The sequence below is a fragment of the Sarcophilus harrisii genome, chromosome 2 (genome assembly GCF_902635505.1).
Source record: "Sarcophilus harrisii chromosome 2, mSarHar1.11, whole genome shotgun sequence".
NCBI lineage: Eukaryota > Metazoa > Chordata > Mammalia > Dasyuromorphia > Dasyuridae > Sarcophilus > Sarcophilus harrisii.
The window spans coordinates 494228632-494248815 of record NC_045427.1 but is presented as its reverse complement, the minus strand read 5'-3'; the positions used below and the strand labels follow the sequence as shown (position 1 = coordinate 494248815).

Genomic DNA, 20184 nt, shown 5'->3' with positions numbered 1-20184 from the left:
ATAAATTCTTCTGGAGATGCTATTATCTCTCTCCCGCCTACCTAAAAATTACACCTGGACAGGCTGGGGGAAGTTTGGAGCCCTGGCCCTGCGGCGCAATTCCTCTGCAAAGTTGTGCTACTGGGACCATTTTCCCCTACACTGCCACGCTCCTCACACACGCACACCCCGGATAGAAGCTGACCATAGTGCCTTAGAAACCAGCTGGTGGGCAAACAGACTTCCAAGCTGCCTTGGCCCTTGCTCCTTTTCCTTTCGGGGGAGCTTAACTTAGCTGTCACAAGGAAACTCTCCTTCCTCGTCCTGATGTTTGCCCAGTGCCACCTGGAGATATAGCAGGGCAATGGCAGAAGGGCAAATGTCCTGCCCTGCAGTGAAAGGTCAAGGCACCTCCTGCCACCCACCGGCCTTTGCCTCGGAGGCAGCTTTCATGGTTGGAAATGCCTTAATGGGATCTTTGCTGTTGGTATCAGTTTGGCAGAGCTGAAATGTTACTTTGTACTTGGTAGCTTGAACACTCTGGCCCCATTGCCTTCCTGGCTCCTCCCAGCCTCTCTCTTCCCTTCACTTCTAGGCTCTGGGTTATGGCCACTGTCCACAGCAGGATACATTGAAAAGCTCCTCAGTGCTAAGTTAGTGTCATTGATGTCATTGAGCCCAAATCCCACCATTCACCCATGAGGGAAACTACTGCTCAAAAGTTAGTTTGACCGAGATCCCATAGGTAATAAGGATTTGCTCTGGACTTGGAGTTAGAAGATAGGAATTCTCATCCCAGCTCTCCTGAGTTTGCTTACAGAATGACCTTTGCTGGGTCATTGAATCACTGTTATCTTCTTTACTTGTAAAGTGGAGGTGATAATACAGGTCATACCTCAGAGTTGTGAGGTTCACAAGTGATCCTCATTAAGTGAGATAATGGATATGGAAAGTGCTTTCTAAAATGTTAGAACTGAAATGAATCTTAAAGATCATGTAGTTCAAAGTTGAAATGGAAGTGCTAGGTAAATGTATGTTATCATTATTTTGAGCCACCCATCTTATGTTGTCTCCATTAGGGAAGATGGTGGGAACTGACATTTTGGGGACTCGCACTGTATTTTTTTCCCCCTCATTTGGGCATTTTTAAGAGGGATGGATGATTTTTATTTCTTCTTCCCTACCTATTGGTTGAATTCAGCAGCCATGAACATTCCATTCAATTCACCCAACACTTCCCAGTACTGATTATGTACCACTCACTGTACTGGGGACTCAAGATTAAAATGAAACAATCTTTGCCTCAAAGTCAGTCAGTCTCCCAGGGAATCGATCAGTCGTCTTCGAGAGAATCTTACCTTCGGAGTATACCTAAAATCACCTTACATGTGATAATGACCAAGGTCCCCTGAAATTGCCAACTATATAAGAAAACGAGGCTTTCGTGTGTAGCATAGGTTAGCTAAGGCTTTGAGTTGTCTACTTAAGTATTCTAGTGTGGACAGGCCCAGATGTGAGTAATTCTCTAACTACGCACAGTTTGGGCATTGGCATCTAATTTAAGATTTAGCAACTATTTATGGCAAATGTGGATTTTCTCAATTCAACTAGTTTTTCTTGTAAAGGCTTGCCCATTGATACAATAGTTGGCCCAGTTTTCATGTGGTGATTTAGCTTGATTTAACTTTTCTTAGGCAGAAGAGAAGGCCAGCTCTTATCCTGGGTTACTGGGACCTATTGTTTCTCTGGAAAATATTTAAGTGAAATGCTGCTTACTTTAGTGATTTGAATGGACCAGATACCTGAACTCAAACATTATAGAAATAACCAAGTAGTTGGTCACTGAGTTGGAAAACAGGCAAACAAAGGAATCTCTTGATCAACACCAAAATAGCTTTCCCATTTAAAACAAACGAAAACTATTCAGTCAACACAGAAATAACCCCTTTTTAGCTTTCTTCCTTCAAAACCACTGAAGAAAAGGCTCACCACTTGAAGAACAACCCAGATTTGTACACTCAGATCTCCAATGGCTTGTTCTTTTCTGTAATCTCAGTACAATTCCACATAATCCACGTGGAGTGCAGCCCATTGATGGATTAGTCAATAAACATTTGTTAAGTACCTACTATGTGGCTGGGATTCCCCCTCCAAAAAAGGCCAAAAATCCCTCCCCTCTGGGGGACCAAGATTGACCTCACAATCTAATGAGGGAAAACAACAGAACAATAAAAAGACCATAAAAAAGACTATAAAAAGAAGCTGAATAGTCAGATTGGGGGTGGGGCGGGGCCTGTGCAGATCCTGGAACAGGAATGAAGTATAGAGAAATGTACTAGGTGAGAAATAGAAAGATGGATTATTTAATAGAAAATTTATTTTCTTCATTAGAATGTAAACTCATTGCAAGTAGGGATTATTTCATTATTTGTACTATGCTGCATTCTATTTTTAAAACATTTACCAAATACATTTTGGTCTTGCTCCGTCTATACTCCAAGAGTTTTGGCAGTTTTCACTTTTCTGTTTCTTTCACAACATGACTAATGTAGAAATATATTTAGATGATTGTACAGGTATTAACTATCAGATTGCTTACCAACTTGGGAGGTGTTGGGCAGGAGAAAAACTCAAAGTCTAAATAAAAACTGAATGTTGAAAACTTATCTTTACATGTGATTGGAAAAAATAAAAAACTACCAGAAAAAAAAGAAAAGGTTTTGCCAGGCTAGAGTGTCACTTTAATTCTTCCTTTAGATCAGGAAAATGAAGCCCAGAGAATGTTAAGTGTCTTTTGCAAGATACACAGGTAGGAAGTGATGAGGATCAGGATTGGAACCCAGGTTCTAAATTCAAATCCAGTGCCCTTTTTAGCTATAATATGCTGTTTCTCACAGGGCACTTGGGTTCCTCTAACTGTGGCTTTGACACTCATATTATGACTTAGCCAGCCTCTCTAAACCTTCATTTTCAGAAGCTTCAAATGACCATGTTAGGGTAGCTTTGTGTTAGAAATTACCCAGAGTTCTGTCTTTAACTTACGGCTGATAATAGATAACTACCCTACTTTTCTCATTAATAAAATGGAATTTTAATGTATTTCACCTCACAGGAATATGACAGTCTAATTAGTGTGTGTGTGTGTGTGTGTGTGTGTGTGTGTGTGTGTGTGTGTTTTAATGTTTTATTGTAAGGGTTGAGTTCAGAAGAAGATCCCAAAAAGTTGGGGTCATAGACTGGTGTAGCTAGGTATCTGAAAAGAATTTGCAGGTTTGAACCTATCTCCAACAGTTAAATTCTAAAAAGAATTTAGCAAAAAACCAGAAACAAGAAGATAAATTTATTGAGAAAAGATAGGGAGATCAGGTGCTTCATGTCACTGATAAGCTAATTTAATGGCTTAGGGGTAGAACTGAGGAGGGGGTCTTAGAGATTGAGTTAAGGCTTGGTTTGTTATGCACCTCATCATTGTCTTTTTGTTACTGACCAACTGATAATTATCTGACAGCCACCTTTATTTATGGAACTAGGCACTGCCAGGGCCCTGTGGCCTCAGGACTACTGTCACATTTCCCATAGAAGCTGTATTCTATCATTAAGCATAGAATAAATGTCCCCCAAAGAAAATAAAATTGCATCATTTCAATTAATTATTTAATTGTAGTGTCACTCTCCTTTTATTTCAGTAACTTCCCATTGCCCCAACTATTAAGTTATAAAATCTTTTCTTTGGCTTTTAAGCCCTTCCATAACCCCTCCTTATAATCGATGAGTGATCCATCGAGGCTATCTTTCTTGCTATTCCTTTCACAAGACGTTCCATCTCTCGACTCCTGAGCATTTTTCAGTTTTTCCGGGTCTGACTTTCTCTCCCCATTCATCGCCACCCTTCTAACTTTCCTGGATTTCTTTTTAATTTCAGCAAAAATTCCACCTTCTATAAGAATCTTTTCCTAGTTATCCTAAATACAAATACTTTTTCTACTGTTCATTTCCAATTTATCCTGTAAACAACCTGTTTTGGACATAGTTATCCATAGATGGATAACCACATTATCTTTCCACATTAGATTAAGCTCCTTAGGTTCAGGGACTATTTTTTGTCTTTGTAACCTCAGTTACAAAGTTATTAAGCAGGTGCTTAATAAATGCTTGTAGACTGATTGATGATCGGAGCATTTTAACTAGGCAAAGAAAGGTTTGGGACTTTGATTACTTTCTCCTTAAGAAATGCTAATTTCCATATAGAAATCTAATTTGCAAACTATCAAACAATAGATAAATACCACTTATTATGTGATGGATACTTAACAATTTTTAAAAAATAGAAGTTATATGATTTATTATCAAAATAAGTATAATAAGTGGATGGATTCCAGTCAGTCCAAAGACCCTGAATATAACATAAAACATTTTTATGTATTAAAAAGAATCAAATAAGACCAATTGATTTAAAAAAAAAAAAAAGGATAAAGGATAATTTTTTAAAATTGGAGGTAAGATTAGAGGCTTTCCAAATTGGGAGGAGGGAGAGCAAACAGGTGCAATTCTCAGGAATGAGAAAAAAGATGCCCCACTCTCTGCTTGTGGATGTATTCATTTAAAGGAACATGGAAACAATAACTGATTGACTAGTATAGGGCCACTTTTCAGATAAGACCTAAGGAGATTTTTCATCATTAGATATCAGTATTCAGATCTGAGTGAGTTTCTGGTCAGCATACCCTAAATCCTTAGTTAAAGGTCTTTAAGCAATCATTAGAGGTTGTCCTGCCTCTCAGACACACTGGATTGTGTTCAAACAATTCAAAGTTTTCTCACAATTCACAAAATTGTTTTTAGAAGTTTTCTCATAAGGTGGAAATGGGACTAGACCCATAAATGAATAGAAAGGGAACTGAGCTATATCTTTGAATTGAGTCACAAGATGGAGGCAGTATAGGTCATTCAGATCCCACAATTATTGTATTGGACCGAAAAAGGGGGAAAAGTCCCTCTGTCAAAAGTTTTCTCTCCTAGTGCCTCTAATACTACAATAATTGCTGATTAATATAGTACTAATTTTTTTCATAACACGTAAGTATCTAGTAAGTATGAGAGGCAAAATTTGAACTCTGGTCTTTCTAGCTGAGGGACCAGATATGCTGTTCTGTTACTTAGTGGATGAATTGGACTATAGTCTCCTTCTTTCCTTGGCTTTAGATTTTCCAATGCTTGAGGAAACCTAAACTGAATCTGATTATCTGGGTGAAATATCTCAAGATTATGACTTTCCTACTTTGACCCTAGATTTTAACTTTGTCCTTCAAATTTCGATAAGATGTAGACCTTTGTTTTAGTCTTTCAGATAATTCAAAACCTTTGATATCCCTGATTAAAAAGGTAGGATATGCTACCCAAATAAGGTTTAGAAGGTTTGGAGGTTAGAAGCATTTTTCTCAACATTTTAGTGATCTGGAACAATCCAAAAAATATCAAGAGAAGAGAATTCTGATTCTGCTGTTTATCTCCCATGAACCTTTGGATTTCTAATGAATCTCATTCCAGAGAATCAGATTTTTTTAAACAGCACCTACCTTCCATGTTTGCCCTTAGCAAAAAAAAAAAAAAAAAAAAAATACTCCTGACTCAAGAGAAATACTTTGGCTTACTGCTCCTCCTTTTTCTGCATCTTAAGGACCAAAGTCAAACTTTGTTTTTCTTCCTGCATTGATTGCTTTTCCAACCTCTTGAGCTACTTTTATAATCCCTGGTTCAATTACTTTTTCTCTTACTGCCTTGAAATGCCCTATAGGTCACTCACCTGATAAAATCTTGCCAAGACAAGGAGTTTTACTATCATGTTTCAGCCATGACAGCAACCCTAAAGTCCCTTATTTGCTCTCCTCCAAGTACTTTGTTACCTCCATTGGCCAGTGAAGAAGACATTGAACATTTATCAGTCAGAAATTATTTTAGTAGTTTAACTGAGCTAGGAAGAGACTATTAATGGCTACTTTTTTATACTAATGTAGTAACGTAGAGAGTTGTGAAAGTAAATCTAGAGAATTTTTAGAGAGAAAAGGGAACAGCTTCGTTTTCATAAACTCCTAACAGGGGCAGCAAGTTCTCTTGCTTTATTTGAGTTTCTGGGCAGTAGCACCAAACTAATGGTTCAGATGAATGGGCTGTGACCATCAAAGAAAGAAAGCCCCAGATAGAGTGAGAGAGAAATGCACACCTTTTCTGCTCCTCCCCATGGTTGAATTTCAATTCCATTAGAAGTCATTCTTAAGTGGACTCTGTCTACTGACTCAGTATTGATCTTACACTGCAGTATTAGCATTTTTGGTGTCCAAAAGGACAGTGTATTCTGGAGCCCAAAGGAAGCAGAAAAGGAACTATCTCTAATTTCCCTCTGGTTGTATTAGAGGTCCCAGGTCTTAAGAAGCACAGTCTGAAACTATGAAAATTAGGCAGAGATTTAGAAGTGAAAGTTTCAGATTAGGATTAAGCTAAAGTTTGCATTGGCTAGTAGATTCATTGTTTTTTGGATTAGATTTTAAAATGGCAATCAACCTTAAATTCCTCTGCCTCATTCACCTAGTCTATTCTAACATTAATCTCAAACTACCAGGAGGAGATAGGGATAGAAATTGAAATATTATGGGCTGTTTTTCCAAGAACAATGGCAAATTTCATTTGGAGACATTTATTTCTAATATTTTAGTTTTAAACAATTTCTCTTGAATATATTGTTTAGTCACTTAGTAAAAAGAAATGTTTATAAAGTAATTACTATGTTAATAGACATTGTGCTAAATTGCTGGGGAATCAAAGACAAAAAAAAAAAAATCCTCAAACCAGTACCTGTCCCACATTCTAATGAAGGAGAGAAATCACTATGCACATAGAAGATTTATTTAGAGTAGATGGAGGACATTCTCAGTAAGCCATTAACTTTAAAAAGAGCTAGGAAAAGCTTCTTGAAGAAAATGAGATTTTAGTTGCTGTTTTCATCCTAGAGGGATGATGGTACTAGAGAGCCAATGAAGTTTTGTTGAGTTTGGATAACATGCCTATGCCTCCATTTTAAGAAGAATCACAAACCTGGTCACTGGAAGGTACTTCAGAAGGGCTGTAGTCCACATTGTACCTGAATGGAAGTTGCTTCTACAAAATTACCAAGTGGTCCTCATCCAACATCTGCTTGCAGACCTCTAGTGGGAAGGAACCTGCTGTTTCTGGAGATTGAGATACCCTCTCTTGGGTAACTAGTTGACCGGAATTTTTTTCTTTATATCTAGCTGATGTTTTGCTGTAACTTCCAATCATTGCATGCAAGTCTAATCTTTCTTAGAAAAGAAGATAATGATCTTGCCTCATTCCCATGATCTCTTTTAATCAACTCGAAGCATTTGTTATGCAACCACTTTATACCAGGCACTATGCTAGATGTAGGAATACTAAGACAAAATCGAAATAATCCATGTCCTCAAGGAACAGGGGGAAAAATATGTGTTCATATAAGCATTATTGTGCTGGAGCCAACTTGAACCAATGGGAGAAAACTGGTTATTGAAATTTCAGTATAAAGCAATTTTACCTCTCAGAAACTGGCAAACACTAAATCAGGACTTGATTTATTATTTTGTTGATTGTTTAGATTTAGGAAAATAATGGGAAAATGTTAATAATGTAGATTAAATTTATAAGTGTTTTGTGGGCACATGTTTTTCTGGAGAACCAGTTGTCAAGCATTTGCTGCCAACATGTTTTTATTATTTGGTCATTTTTGAGTCATGTCCAACTCTATTTGGATTTTTCTTTTCTTTTTTTTTTTAAAGTTCAAAAGTCTTTATTAATAGTCTCCTACACAGACTGTCTCCTTCACCTGGGGCTCAACTAGCTTTCTGGAGGTCCTCCACAATGTGTCTTGGTTTCTGTGGAAGAAGCAGGAGGACCACCAAGATGATGGGCTCTGTCTTGAAGTCTGTCTCAGTCTGAGAGCTTGTGCTCCAGTCTCCAGTCCTCTGTCTTCTCTGAGTCTGTCTCTAGATCTGACTCTGACCTCTTAAATACTCTTACAATGAAATCTATTCGTCATACTGAGTATAAGCCAATCATTATATAACTAGGGAACCATTATTTATTGTTAGATTAATTCAATCATACTGAACTTGAGAACTATGAATCACCATGCTAAACTAGATAACCATTGTCTTATCAATTCCACTGAGTTAACACCTTGTTGTAAGAATTCTTGTTTCAAGTATATTTTTCCAGAATTCTGGCCCATTACATAGCCTCATTTAAGTACCCCCCAAAAAGAGAGAAAGCAATTCCATATATACAGAAGAACACCAAAATAAGGATTCTATGTGAAACATTAATCTCCATTTACACACACCCACACAAACAGTATATCATAAGTTTTACATTTTACTTTCTAAACTGTCTTTGCTCTTTCTTGTTGCTTTCTGTACATTTAAAACTGTTACAATAACCCTCTCTTTTTGGAATCATTATTTATAAATTCTCTTTCCTTCATTTCCTTCTCATAATTAATAGAGAGAAAGGAGGAAACAACCAAACAATTCATAACCAACAAACACAATCAAGCAAAACAAATATATAGAATGATCATATAAAAAAACAGGTACGCCGTTCTCAGCCCCTACTGTTTAGGTAATTTTTTTGATGTATTTAAAAAAAATTTTTTTTTAAATTTAATAGCCTTTTATTTATAGGTTATATGCATGGGTAACTTTACAGCATTAACAATTGCCAAACCTCTTGTTCCAATTTTTCACCTCTTACTCCCCACCCTGTCCCCCAGTCTATTTGGCTTTTTCTTGGTGAAGTGTTTCAATTTCTACAATCTAAATATTTCTAAATCTTGAATCCACTCCAGTCTCACACTATCACCACTTAAATATGGTACCTAGATTTGAACCCAGACTTCCAGATGTGTGATCTGACAGGGCAAGATACAACAGGACAATGGCTTCCTTCTAGGCTCCTCTGGCTCTCTTAACATGAAATTACATTGACTCTTGGCTGCCATGTAACAATGTTGACTCGGTGAATTTCTAGCCAAATCCCTAGGTCTTTTCCCAATGAACTTAGCTTGCCAAACCTCTCCCATCTTGTAACCTTGTTAAGTTGATTTTTCCTTCTTTTTAATATGTAATAGTGTTGTTCAGCAAGGAGGCAGTAATCATAGCCAACGTTATATAGAACTTTTAAGGTTTACAACATGCTTTAGAGGTGATCTCATTTAATCTCCCTTATTACAGCCCTGGGAAGAAGGCACTACAAGTATATCTTACAACTAGGTAGGAAAAACAGGTCTATCTTTCACCATGCTTTCTCTGGTAAAACCTCACTTAGACCAGGAGGTATTAGGAGCAACATTTATACTGAGATTGATCGTGGTCACTAAGCAATTTCTAGTTCTTAGGAGACCTATCAAGTGAGGAAAACAGAATCTGTGGGAAAGAAGAAAATAAGCAATTTTAAGTGCCTTCTAAGCTCTTTGCAATTATCTAATTTGATCCTCATAACAATACTGGGAGGTAGATGCTGTTATTACTTCCATTTTACAAGTGGAGAAACTGGTGTGAGAAATGGATATTTCTCTCTTATATTTAATTATTAATTTTTTATGGAGAACAAGGTTTTTTCCCTTTTCTAGTTCCTCATCCAGGAACTAAATAGTGTGGAAATCTCTCTAGTAGATTTACCTAGCCTCAGTTTGGGTTAATGGGTGTCTTCCTGTTCTTGTTTGCTCTCACAGGTCTAGGGAAAAGGTTGATTCTTCTCTTATTGAGATGGGTGATATGGAATCTCTCTGCCCATGATTTGAGTGACCCAAGTCAAGTACCCCAAGACCTTTATTTTAAAGGAAGCCACACTTCTCATTGTGCTAACCAAGCTTAGTTGATTGCCATTCCTCAGGAACACCTGCTCTTGAAAGAGGCATATAAGTTGGGATCCCATCCCCATTAGGCAGGTCTTTGGTGTAAGAGAGATTGCCAAAAGACTGTCTTTTTATTGGTAATGTGCTAGCCTTATTAATAAAATAATTTAATTATCCAAAAACTTTCTCTCAAACCTTTTTAATCATCCCATTGGTTAAGAGATTAAGTGACTGCCCAGAGTCACATAGGTCAGATTTGAATTTAGGTCTTCCTTTTTTCAAGCCCCCAACTTTCTGGTGCAGTGGAACAAACAAAGTAACCTGGAAGAAATCACTTAACTCTTCTGTGATTCAGCTTCCTTTTCTGTACAATGGGAATTATAATACTTGTTTTCCCAAGACTTAGAACTGTCCCAGAATGGAATTGGCTATCTCCAGAGGAGCCCCTTCACGGGAGCTTTGTAAGCAGGGGCCAGGTCACTCTGGTCAGTTGTGGTTTTTTCTGGTATGTTCTATACTGGATGGCTGGCTATCCTAGTCCCTTCTGATTCTTAAAATTCTATGCTCTTGAAGATCAATTGAGGTGATGAATAAGAAAAAGCTCTTATCAATTGATAATGAATATGAAAAGACTTTGAGTCCACTACAAAGAACCTCTACAACTCGCTTGAAATCTCCTGGTTTTTCTTTGTTCCTTAGGTCTTTGTCTTGCTATAAATTCTTTTATAAAGTCTTACCATATTTCCCAGTGGGAGTAGATCCTTTGTCTCTCTGGGAGATCACCTAAGGAATTTTTTAAAAGTTTGCATTTAAAAAAAATTATAACCTTAAATATTAACAAACATGAACACTTCAGTTAAAACCCCCTGAGAGTATTGTACATGAAATTATAACTCTTTTATAACATTTGTTTTTTTTTAAATGTCTATTAAAGAGCAGTAATGAAACTTATACCTGCTAGTCAGTTTTCTGTAGTTTTTCTGGACTTTCTTCTGCTCTTTTTTGTGGATTTTTTTTTAAAAATCCATCATTACTAACTACCAACACTTTTCCCCTATAGAAACTCTTGTAACTTGCTTGATTATGCTTATAATCAGTATGTTCAAACAAAAACAAAACATACTCCCTGAGTCTAAAAATGTATCTCACTATACATTTGATATGCTTCTAACCCATCTCCTCTGTCAGGAAATGAGAAGCATGGTACATTGTTAGTTTTTCTCAAGTCAGGTTTAGTCCCTTCACAGAGAAGAATTTTGAAGTCTTTCAGGGTAATTTCTTTGGCATTTTTGTTATGATTGTACAAATTATTTTCCTGATTCTTGCTACTTCACTATGCATCTGAGGTTTCCCTAGGTTTCTCGGAAACAAATGTTTGTCTTTTCTTAAAGGCGTTACAATAATTCTATCAAATCCATATACCATAATTTATTTAGCCATTTCCTAGTTAAAGGACACATAATTTGTTTCTAGTTTTTTGCCATGACAGTGCTATTCTGATATTTGTATATGTCTGGGCCATTGCCCTCTTACTTTGATCTCTTTGGAGTATAGATCTCTTTTGGGATATTAATATTTCTGGGTCAAAAAGCCTGCACAAAAACTTTTAGAGCATAGTTCCAAATTCTGGAACATCTGGAAATGTAAAGCTCCTTTGATAGTGCATTAATATACCCGTTTCCTCACAGCCCATTTGACAGTTTCCTTTTTCTCAACTCTGCCAATATGACAGGTATAAGATAGAACCTCAAAATTGGTTTTTTGTTATTTGTTCTATGGAGCCTTTTTTAAAATAAGAGTAGTGATAGTTTGGATTTGTTTGGAGCTGTTTCTGAAGCATTTAGGGATCCAGTCAAACGTTTTGGAGACAAAAAAAAACCACACATGACAAACCTTGGTCTTTGGAAGATCAGGGCTTGAAAACTGTTGGTTATGTGGATGAATACCTAGGGAAAGAAGCTGTCCTGCCATTCCTTCCACTATACCATCCTTGTACCTAGCTCTCTTGAAAGGCAAGTATGGTATGTCTCTGGAGCCTGGAGAAGCCCGAAGAGATTTTTTTCTTTCCTCTTATCCCATCCCTACCATTGTTTGAGAGCAGAAAGTCTTCCTCCTCACTCAATCACCACCACCACCACTAGAATGTAAACTCCTTGTATCACTAGTATAGCATCTCACAAAGTGGTGTTGAACTGGTTCAATTTTTAATATAATTACTATATATTCTGACAGAACTCTATGGCTTCCTAACCTTAGAAGAGCCCAGATTATGGAATGGGAACAGAACAAATTCAAGAAGAAAACCAAGATTGTGGGGTGGAGAAGGGGGTTAGAGTGAGGAGAACACTATTAAATTGCAATACCCTATTGGAATTTTTTTTAATCCCATATATGGGATTTAGGAATGAAAATGACAAACAGTTTAATCTTACATGGTGAAAATGCCAAATTCATGCCAAGTACAACTGACCTTAAATTATCTCTGCTCTTTCTATTCAATAAATTCCAGTAAACTCCCTATTATCTTCAGGATCAAATATAATATCTTCTGTTTGTAGTCTGGCCCCTTGCCACGCTTTCCTGATCTCCTTTGGTGCTCCTTCCACTAGACACTTGGGCATTTTCCCTGACTTTTTCTCTAACTGTGCCTGAAATTCTCTCTCCTCGTCTTTGCCTTGTGATATCTGTGACTTCCTTTCAAGTTCCAGTTAAAACCCTACTTTCTCCGAGAGGTCTTTTCTATTCTCCTCCATTCCTAACCCCCTCACCCCCAAGGCCTTCTTTCTCCATGGCCATGACATCAGGGAGGGGATGCCATGATATATAAGTGAATTGGGTTCAAGTGAGGGAGGCTGGGCAAGGTCACCTACCTCACCTTCCCCTCCAGAGCCATCTGGGTCCAGTGGCCACAGGTAGATCAGGAAGATTGGAGATGCTTTGGATGCAGTGGGAGATCTTGACCTTTTTAAGCTAAGGTCTTTTAACAGATCTCCACTTTACTGAGACAATACTCATTCAGTAATCAAGGCTGAGAAAAAAAAATGAGGCAAAAAAATTACCTTTTTTACCAGTCAAAAAATGATTGAAGGACTGGATGAATAAACAAACAAATAAAAGGGATCAATCTAGGAGTAAAAGACCCTCGATTGAGTTTCTGGCCAAAAGAAAAATCTACTGGGCTTAGATTGGTACCAGTCAATGAAAGCCAGAGTGCATTCCCTCTGAAATTACCTGCAATTTAACATGTATAAATCTTGTTTGTTTATACATAGTGGTTTTGCACAATGTTTTGCCCGTAGACTGTGACCTCCTAGCCACCAGGAATTGTTTTTATACCTGGTTCGTAGCAGTTGCTTAATAAATGCTAGTTTACTTGATTTGACTCGACTTTCTCCTTTGTATCTCCTCTTATAGGAAACATCATTGGCTCAGGAATTTTTGTCTCACCAAAAGGTGTGCTGGAGAATTCTGGCTCTGTGGGCCTTGCTTTGATTGTGTGGATTATAACAGGGCTCATCACAGCTGTGGGTGCACTGTGTTATGCTGAACTTGGAGTTACTATCCCTAAATCTGGAGGTGACTACTCTTATGTCAAGGACATCTTTGGAGGCCTGGCTGGGTAAGGTTATTGCCTGAGGCTCTGGATAACTGGGAAAAAGAAAATGGAAATAGTACCATTCCTTGGGAAAAGTCCCTCAGCTGACATGCACATGACAATATGGAGTTGGTCCCCTTTTCTTATACTAAGATGCTTCTCCTTAAGTGATAGTGTTGTATATTTCAGCTATATCAGATTGCTTTACCCTCTCAGAAATGGAGCAGGGGAGAAAGAAAATTTGGGAAATTTCCTCCCCACCTTTTTCCTTTTTTTTGTTCCTTGAGGTAATTGGGGTTAAGTGCCTTGTCCAGGATCACACAGCTAGGCAGTGTTAAATGTCTGAGGCCAGATTTAAACTCTAGTCTTCCTGACTTCAGATTCATTGCACCACTTAGCTGCCCCAGGAACCCCAAAATTTTAAAAAACAAATTTAAAAATTGGTTTTAGATATAATTAAGGAAAAAAATATTTTTTAAAAAAAGGAACTCAATGATGAATGTCCTATTTAAATATAATATATAAACATGTAAATATAATTATATAAATATAATATATATCACACATCAGTTCTTTTAAAGTAGTATTTGTAAAAGGAGGTGGATAGATTTCTGTTAGTTTGAGACAAATGGTAATTGAGACCAAGTAATCCCATACCAAAATTAGCCTAACTTTAGTTAAGATGGGACAGTTGACCAGTTTGTCTAGTAAGAGTCATTTCTATTAAGTCCTTTCTTGGACAATTGAAACACGGAGGAGAGAAGGGGATTTTGACTCCATGTTGGGCACTCCTCAGATTTGCTGCAGGCCGATAGTTCCTGCAGAATAAGGCACAGGGTTCTTGTCTCTGTCACAGTGTTACTGGAGAGCGCCTCAAAGTTATAAACTACTAGCAGAGCAAAAAAACCCACACAGCTCTCATCATGGAGTCCACCTGTGAGGGCCCTAGACACATAAAACAGCCTCTTGTTCTTGTTCATTCATCTTCACTAATGAGACTGGTCATCTTCCCATCACTAGAAGAAACACAGGTCCTGCTCTTCCCACGTTACCAAGGCTCACTGCCCTGAGCGGAAGGCTGTTGTGTGCCTAGTTCTCCCTCAAATGCCAAGCAATATCTACAGGAGAAGCTTAGCCCCATCCCTTACTTGTCCTTAGGAAGGACAAGGGTGCAGAGAGCTCTCAGCTCCTTCAGAGCCTACATCCTCCTTGCTTGGATCTAAAAGAGAACTGAAAGAAATATGTTTAGTTTTTCCCCCTGTCACTGATGAACCTGAAGGCAAGGAGATAGAAACATAGATGGGGGAGGTAGGAGGAACCCTGAAGTCTGTGCTAATAAAATGCTGTGCTATTGCTTGCTGAAACAGTAACTAATAATTACTAATAAAACACATCACAACCTGAAAGGACATGCTTCTCACATCTTGGTGATTTAGCACCTTCATAAACATAAATTTGAAGATAAAAGACACTGTTCTAACACCCTACCTTTCCACAAAAGCTGCCCCCGGGTTTTCCAGTTTCCTTTTTTTGGGAGCAAGTTGTACCTTTGTTAGCCCTGAAGGAGGGGGCTTATTCAATTCATTACTTGTCCTCTTCCCCCCTCCAGGTTCCTAAGGCTGTGGATCGCTGTACTAGTAATCTACCCCACCAACCAGGCCGTCATTGCTCTCACATTCTCCAATTATGTACTACAGCCACTCTTCCCTACTTGTTTTCCTCCAGAGTCTGGGCTGCGACTTCTGGCTGCAGTCTGCTTATGTGAGTACCTTTGCTTGAGGGCCTGCCTTTGTGTTCCTGATTTTGCTCCCTCTCTCGTCTTTCTCATTATTTTGCCTCCCTTAGCCTATATTCCACTTGCTGGTATTGCAAGGGACTCCTGTGGGTCTCATCCTATTTGTCAGATTTCATGGCAGTGGGTCCATATCTACCTACTCCTTAATTTATGAATAGGTATTGCATAAAGCACCATCCAAAACCTTTATAAGATATGGTCTATTCTTGAGAAGTTTCCATTCCAACTAGGTGAACAAAGTCCAAATATAGGAGAAGCAGTACCTAATTTGCTCTGGGATTATAGATCAGTCACCTGACTTCATAGATCTCTCCATCTCTGAAATGGAAACAAGAATACTACTTTTTTTTTCTTCCTGAGGCAACTGGGATTAAGTGATTTGCCCAGGTCACATAGCCATGAAGTGTTGTGTCTGAGGGCAGATTTGAGCCTCCTGACTTTAGGGCTGATGCTCTATCCACTTCGCCACCTCGCTGCCCCCTATTTGTACTATTGTCCTCAGAAGAAATAATAATAATTATAATATAATAACATAATAATAATAGTCTGCTCTTAAAAAAATGTGAAGCATTATATAAGTATGAGATGAAAGAAACAACCAGAATTACAGATACACATGCATATATTGGATATGGGTGTACACACATGTATATGTACACGTGCATGTATATATTACACGCACATACACAGCAACTTGGGATGTGAAGTGGGACCCATGATTGATTGTATTGGTATGGGGAACCCCCATAGCAATTCAGATCACTAACATGGTAAGCACCTGCTTTGCAACTTACAGAGTTATTGAGTGAATAGGCAATACCTATATTAAGCCTCCAGATACAATGAATGATTTGGTTTTAGGCAGTATAATTGAAAGTGTTTTAAAGAACCCCCTAGCCTATGCTAGACCAAATGCTCAGGTTGGTTAAGATTTCTCCTGAAGCCTCTCCTATGTAAGCCCAGTACACAATGGTCTTTCTCTGAATTCCTATAGTAGCAATCACAGTCTAGAACTTAGCAGTTATCATAACAATTATATATGCATAATAGATACAGATATGGAGTAGGTTGTCAGATTTGGGTGGATTCCTATGACAGATTTACAGCCGGACATGGGCAAAGGTCCCACAGAATAAGCAGTAACTGACAGATGGCAGTCTGCTTTATCACAGGGAGTACTTGAATTGAATAAATCACAGATTCGTGTGTGTGTGTGTGTGTGTGTGTGTGTGTGTGTGTGTGTGTGTGAGATTGATTTTAAAAGACTCCACTTCCAGAGTTCCAGGGCTAACGTGTATTCTCTACCCACCCACCCTGTCTAATACCATGTACTCAACACAAGCTTACACTTACTAATGCTATATTACCTAGATCCCTTAATGCAAGGACTGGTTTATAGGTTACATTATAGATACCAACCATTGAGAAGTAGTATCCAGACAAATTGGCAAGGGATGGGGAAATTTAAGGGAATTGCTAAGACCTGACTCTTCTCAGTGAATTCAATCATGCGTCAGTACTGGCTCTTGCAAGAGGTGGGCCATCTTTGGCATTGGTGATGTTCCTGGGCATGCTGTTCAGTAGGTAAGGAAGAAAATACCCAGTACCACTAGAGGATTTTTCATATATATATATGCTCCAGATCTACAATGTTAAGATAGCATTGGAGAACAAAGTTACCTGCAGATTACCTGGGCACTACCTGGGTTCCTGAAGCATTCTGCCTACCAGTCAGCAATACCTGTAGCTCCAAGGAGGAGATCTTGGGAAGCCAGAGATACTTTTCTGCCTTTTGCTACTAAGCAGAATCACTATTTGGCGAAACTGAAAAAACAACCAAAACGCTAGAGACTGCTATTTCTGTGAGCACACAGACACACAGTTTCCTCTTTCCTGCTGAATTGGCTGAAAGCATCTTAGACTAGAACTAGACAGTATCATGGATTCTGAGAGGTGGAAGGAACCTTAAGCGGTCATCAAGTACATACTTTGTGATTAAATAGTTTCTTCAGAATATTCCCAATGACAAGTCAGCAGGCAGGAACTCTCAGCTCTCTCTGGTACTGTGCCCTACATTCTCCAAAGTGCATGAAGTTCACTTTACTCTCAGGCTATTAAGTACATACTCTCTTTGGGCTTTGTGTCCCACTGTCCTCCCAACAATCAAGCCAGATTGCTCTTAGTCCTTCTGGGCTCTGGCTTTTGATAGCTCCAAACAGGTATATTTCACAGTCTCTTTGTCAGCAACCTATTCCAGGATCTGACAAGTGCTAGGAATAGAGCCAGGGAAAGAATTTTAAAGCCTGGCTTCTGGCATTTATCACAAGACCCATAGGCTAGGAAGGATCACCAAAGGTCAATTGGACTATCTGCCAGGATTTTTAGGTGCAGTTGTATCTAAAAAGGGTCTCAGATGGCCAATTATCAACTTCATTACTTTCCAATAAGAATAATTCCAAAATCTCTCTTGCCAATTAGTTCCCATTTCTTATCAGCCTCACAGGTTTATTTAAAAAAAAAAACATTTTTTTCAGTTCACCTAAATCCTTTTATGCTTTGATTTAAACTCAATCTTTTCCTGTGTTCCTCTAAAGAAAATGGAAAAGAATTAAGGGCTGGATCTCTCTTCAGATTCTTCCTTTCCTGACCTTTGGCAAATTACTTAACCTCCAATCTTCCTTTCTAGATCAAAGCTTCTTAAACTATGGGCTGCAACACCATATGGGGTCTTGTAACTGAATGTGGGGGTTGTGAAATTATAATTTGTTACCAATAAATGTTTGGTTTATATACTTATTATATATACCCAGAGATTACATAAATTTTTTTTTTTTGGTTGAAAAAGCGTTGCTAGTGAAAAAAGTAAGAAACTCTGGACTAAATAATCTCTAAGGTACATTCCATAATCCTATAGTGAAATGATCTTTAAAGTTTCCTTCCAGAGCTAAATATATGTGAAATCTCTTGATTACAACTATCTGTGCAATATCCCTTTATTAACTTTAAACCACTATTAAACATTTCCCCCTTTCCCTTACTCAATCAATAAGTAAACATTATTAAGCCCCTCCAGTATTTCAGGGATTATTTACAAATTCCTTATTCCATTCTCCAATATCCTCTTTATGGAAAGTACCCCCAAATTCCTTTAACCTGCCTTCAAAGAACCTGTTTATAATGACTTTCCCCTTGATCTTCTTCCATGGGGTTCCTCACAATTTTTGCTGTATACATTATATATCTAGTATAGATTGGAACTAAGTTGCCATGGGGAGGTGACTTACTTAACAATGTCTGTGTTATTATGAGCTGAGTTTGATAGCATTTACCATTTTTTTTGAAAGTTGTAAGAGAGGTGGAATTGGGAAGGGGAAGAGAATAGTATTATAGAGCACCTTTTATTGTGCTAAGCACTTTACAAATATTATCATATTTGATCCTCACAATAACCCCAGGTGGTAGAAACTACTATCTTCATTTTATAGTTGAAGAAACTGAAGCAAAGAAATTGCATGACTTGTTGAGGGTCATATGGCTAGGAATTATCTAAGGTTGGATTTTTAACTGGGGGGGGGGGGGAACGGGGTTCTTTGATTTTATTTGTTTATTTATGTATATATTTTGCTTTATGAATCATGTTGGGAGAGAAAAATTAGAGCAAAAAGGAAAAACCATGGGAAAGATTAAAAAACAGAACATTGCTTATGAACATAGCATATGTTCATTTACATTCAGTCTCCCTAGTTCTTTTTCTGGATGCAGGTGACATTTTCTGCCCAAAGTCTCTTGGGTTTGTTTTGGATTAATTTTCTTTCTATCCATTGTACCATTTATGAGAATGATTTACTTTGGAAACCTGAATTTATGCTATTGTATTCTTGGCACATAGGCTAGTAGATACAAATAGGATCCAAGGGTATTTGGGAATGCTCACCACATCTAGAACTAAAGGATCTGGGTTCAAGGTAGGATAATACATGTAGTGATCTGGGATGGGTCATTTTTCTCTCCTAGGTCTCAACTTTCTCAGGTATAAACAGGAAAGGAATTGGATGAGATGACTTCCCAGTTCTAACTGTTAAATCTATGACCTTAAGTTCATCCTTTCATTTTTACAGAGGAAAACTGATACCCAAAGAGGAAAGTGACTAGTTAGCTGGCACATATCATAGAAAGGGAAAGTCCCAAAACCATATACTCCAAACTCTATTTCTAAGCATAAGAAAGAGATTTTGTTTGTTTGTTGTTAAAGAGGGCAATATGAGGGAAATCTGAAAGTTAGGGAGGGGGAGCTACTGTGTGGTGGGGAAGGTCCAGTTGGGAAGAGCAGTGTGTGGTAGGCAAGAGAGGTGTGCTCAGCAGATTCAGCACCTTAGGACTGCTCCTGCATGGGGGAGCCCTTTGAGATGGAGTATCCCTTCTGGGGCCGCTTTGGAAGAAATCCCCAGATGGGGAGGGAGGGAGGAACCTGCTGCAACTGGTTTGCTTTTCTGTGCTTTGGTGGGTGGGGAGGGGGGGAAGGGGTAAAGAGGGGGAGAAGTGGAGACTGCAGACTTGGATGGATTTGTGCAATACAGCTGCTGATTGGAGTTGTTTCATTATTCAGGTCAAAGCTGATTATTCACTGCTGAGTCAGCAAAATCTCCCCAACCTACAGAGTTTCAGAAAAGAGAACGATTGTACGTTATAATTAAATAAAAAGCTCTTTTCCCATCCAGAGAATGTGTATTTGGTGGGAGAAAAAAAAGGCAGAGGGGAATAGGTCTTTTTTTGTACTCTTTATCAACACTTCTGGTTGTAAGAATATTAAAATTATTTTTACATGTAATGAGAGGGAGAGGGGGAGAATGAAATTTCAAATTGAAAAAACCCCAAACACTTCTGGTCATAATAAACCTGAAGTGGTAGCCACAG

General features: G+C 38.2%; 1 protein-coding gene across 1 annotated transcript in view; it reads left to right on the top strand.

Annotated features, from left to right (window-relative positions):
- Nucleotides 1-20184, top strand: part of SLC7A8 (solute carrier family 7 member 8) — a 77833-nt gene that overhangs the window by 18020 nt on the left and 39629 nt on the right. The window contains exons 2-3 of the mRNA XM_003755838.4: nt 13295-13499; nt 15085-15236. Coding sequence (XP_003755886.1) covers nt 13295-13499; nt 15085-15236 — 357 coding nt within the window. The remainder of the gene's footprint in view (nt 1-13294; nt 13500-15084; nt 15237-20184) is intronic.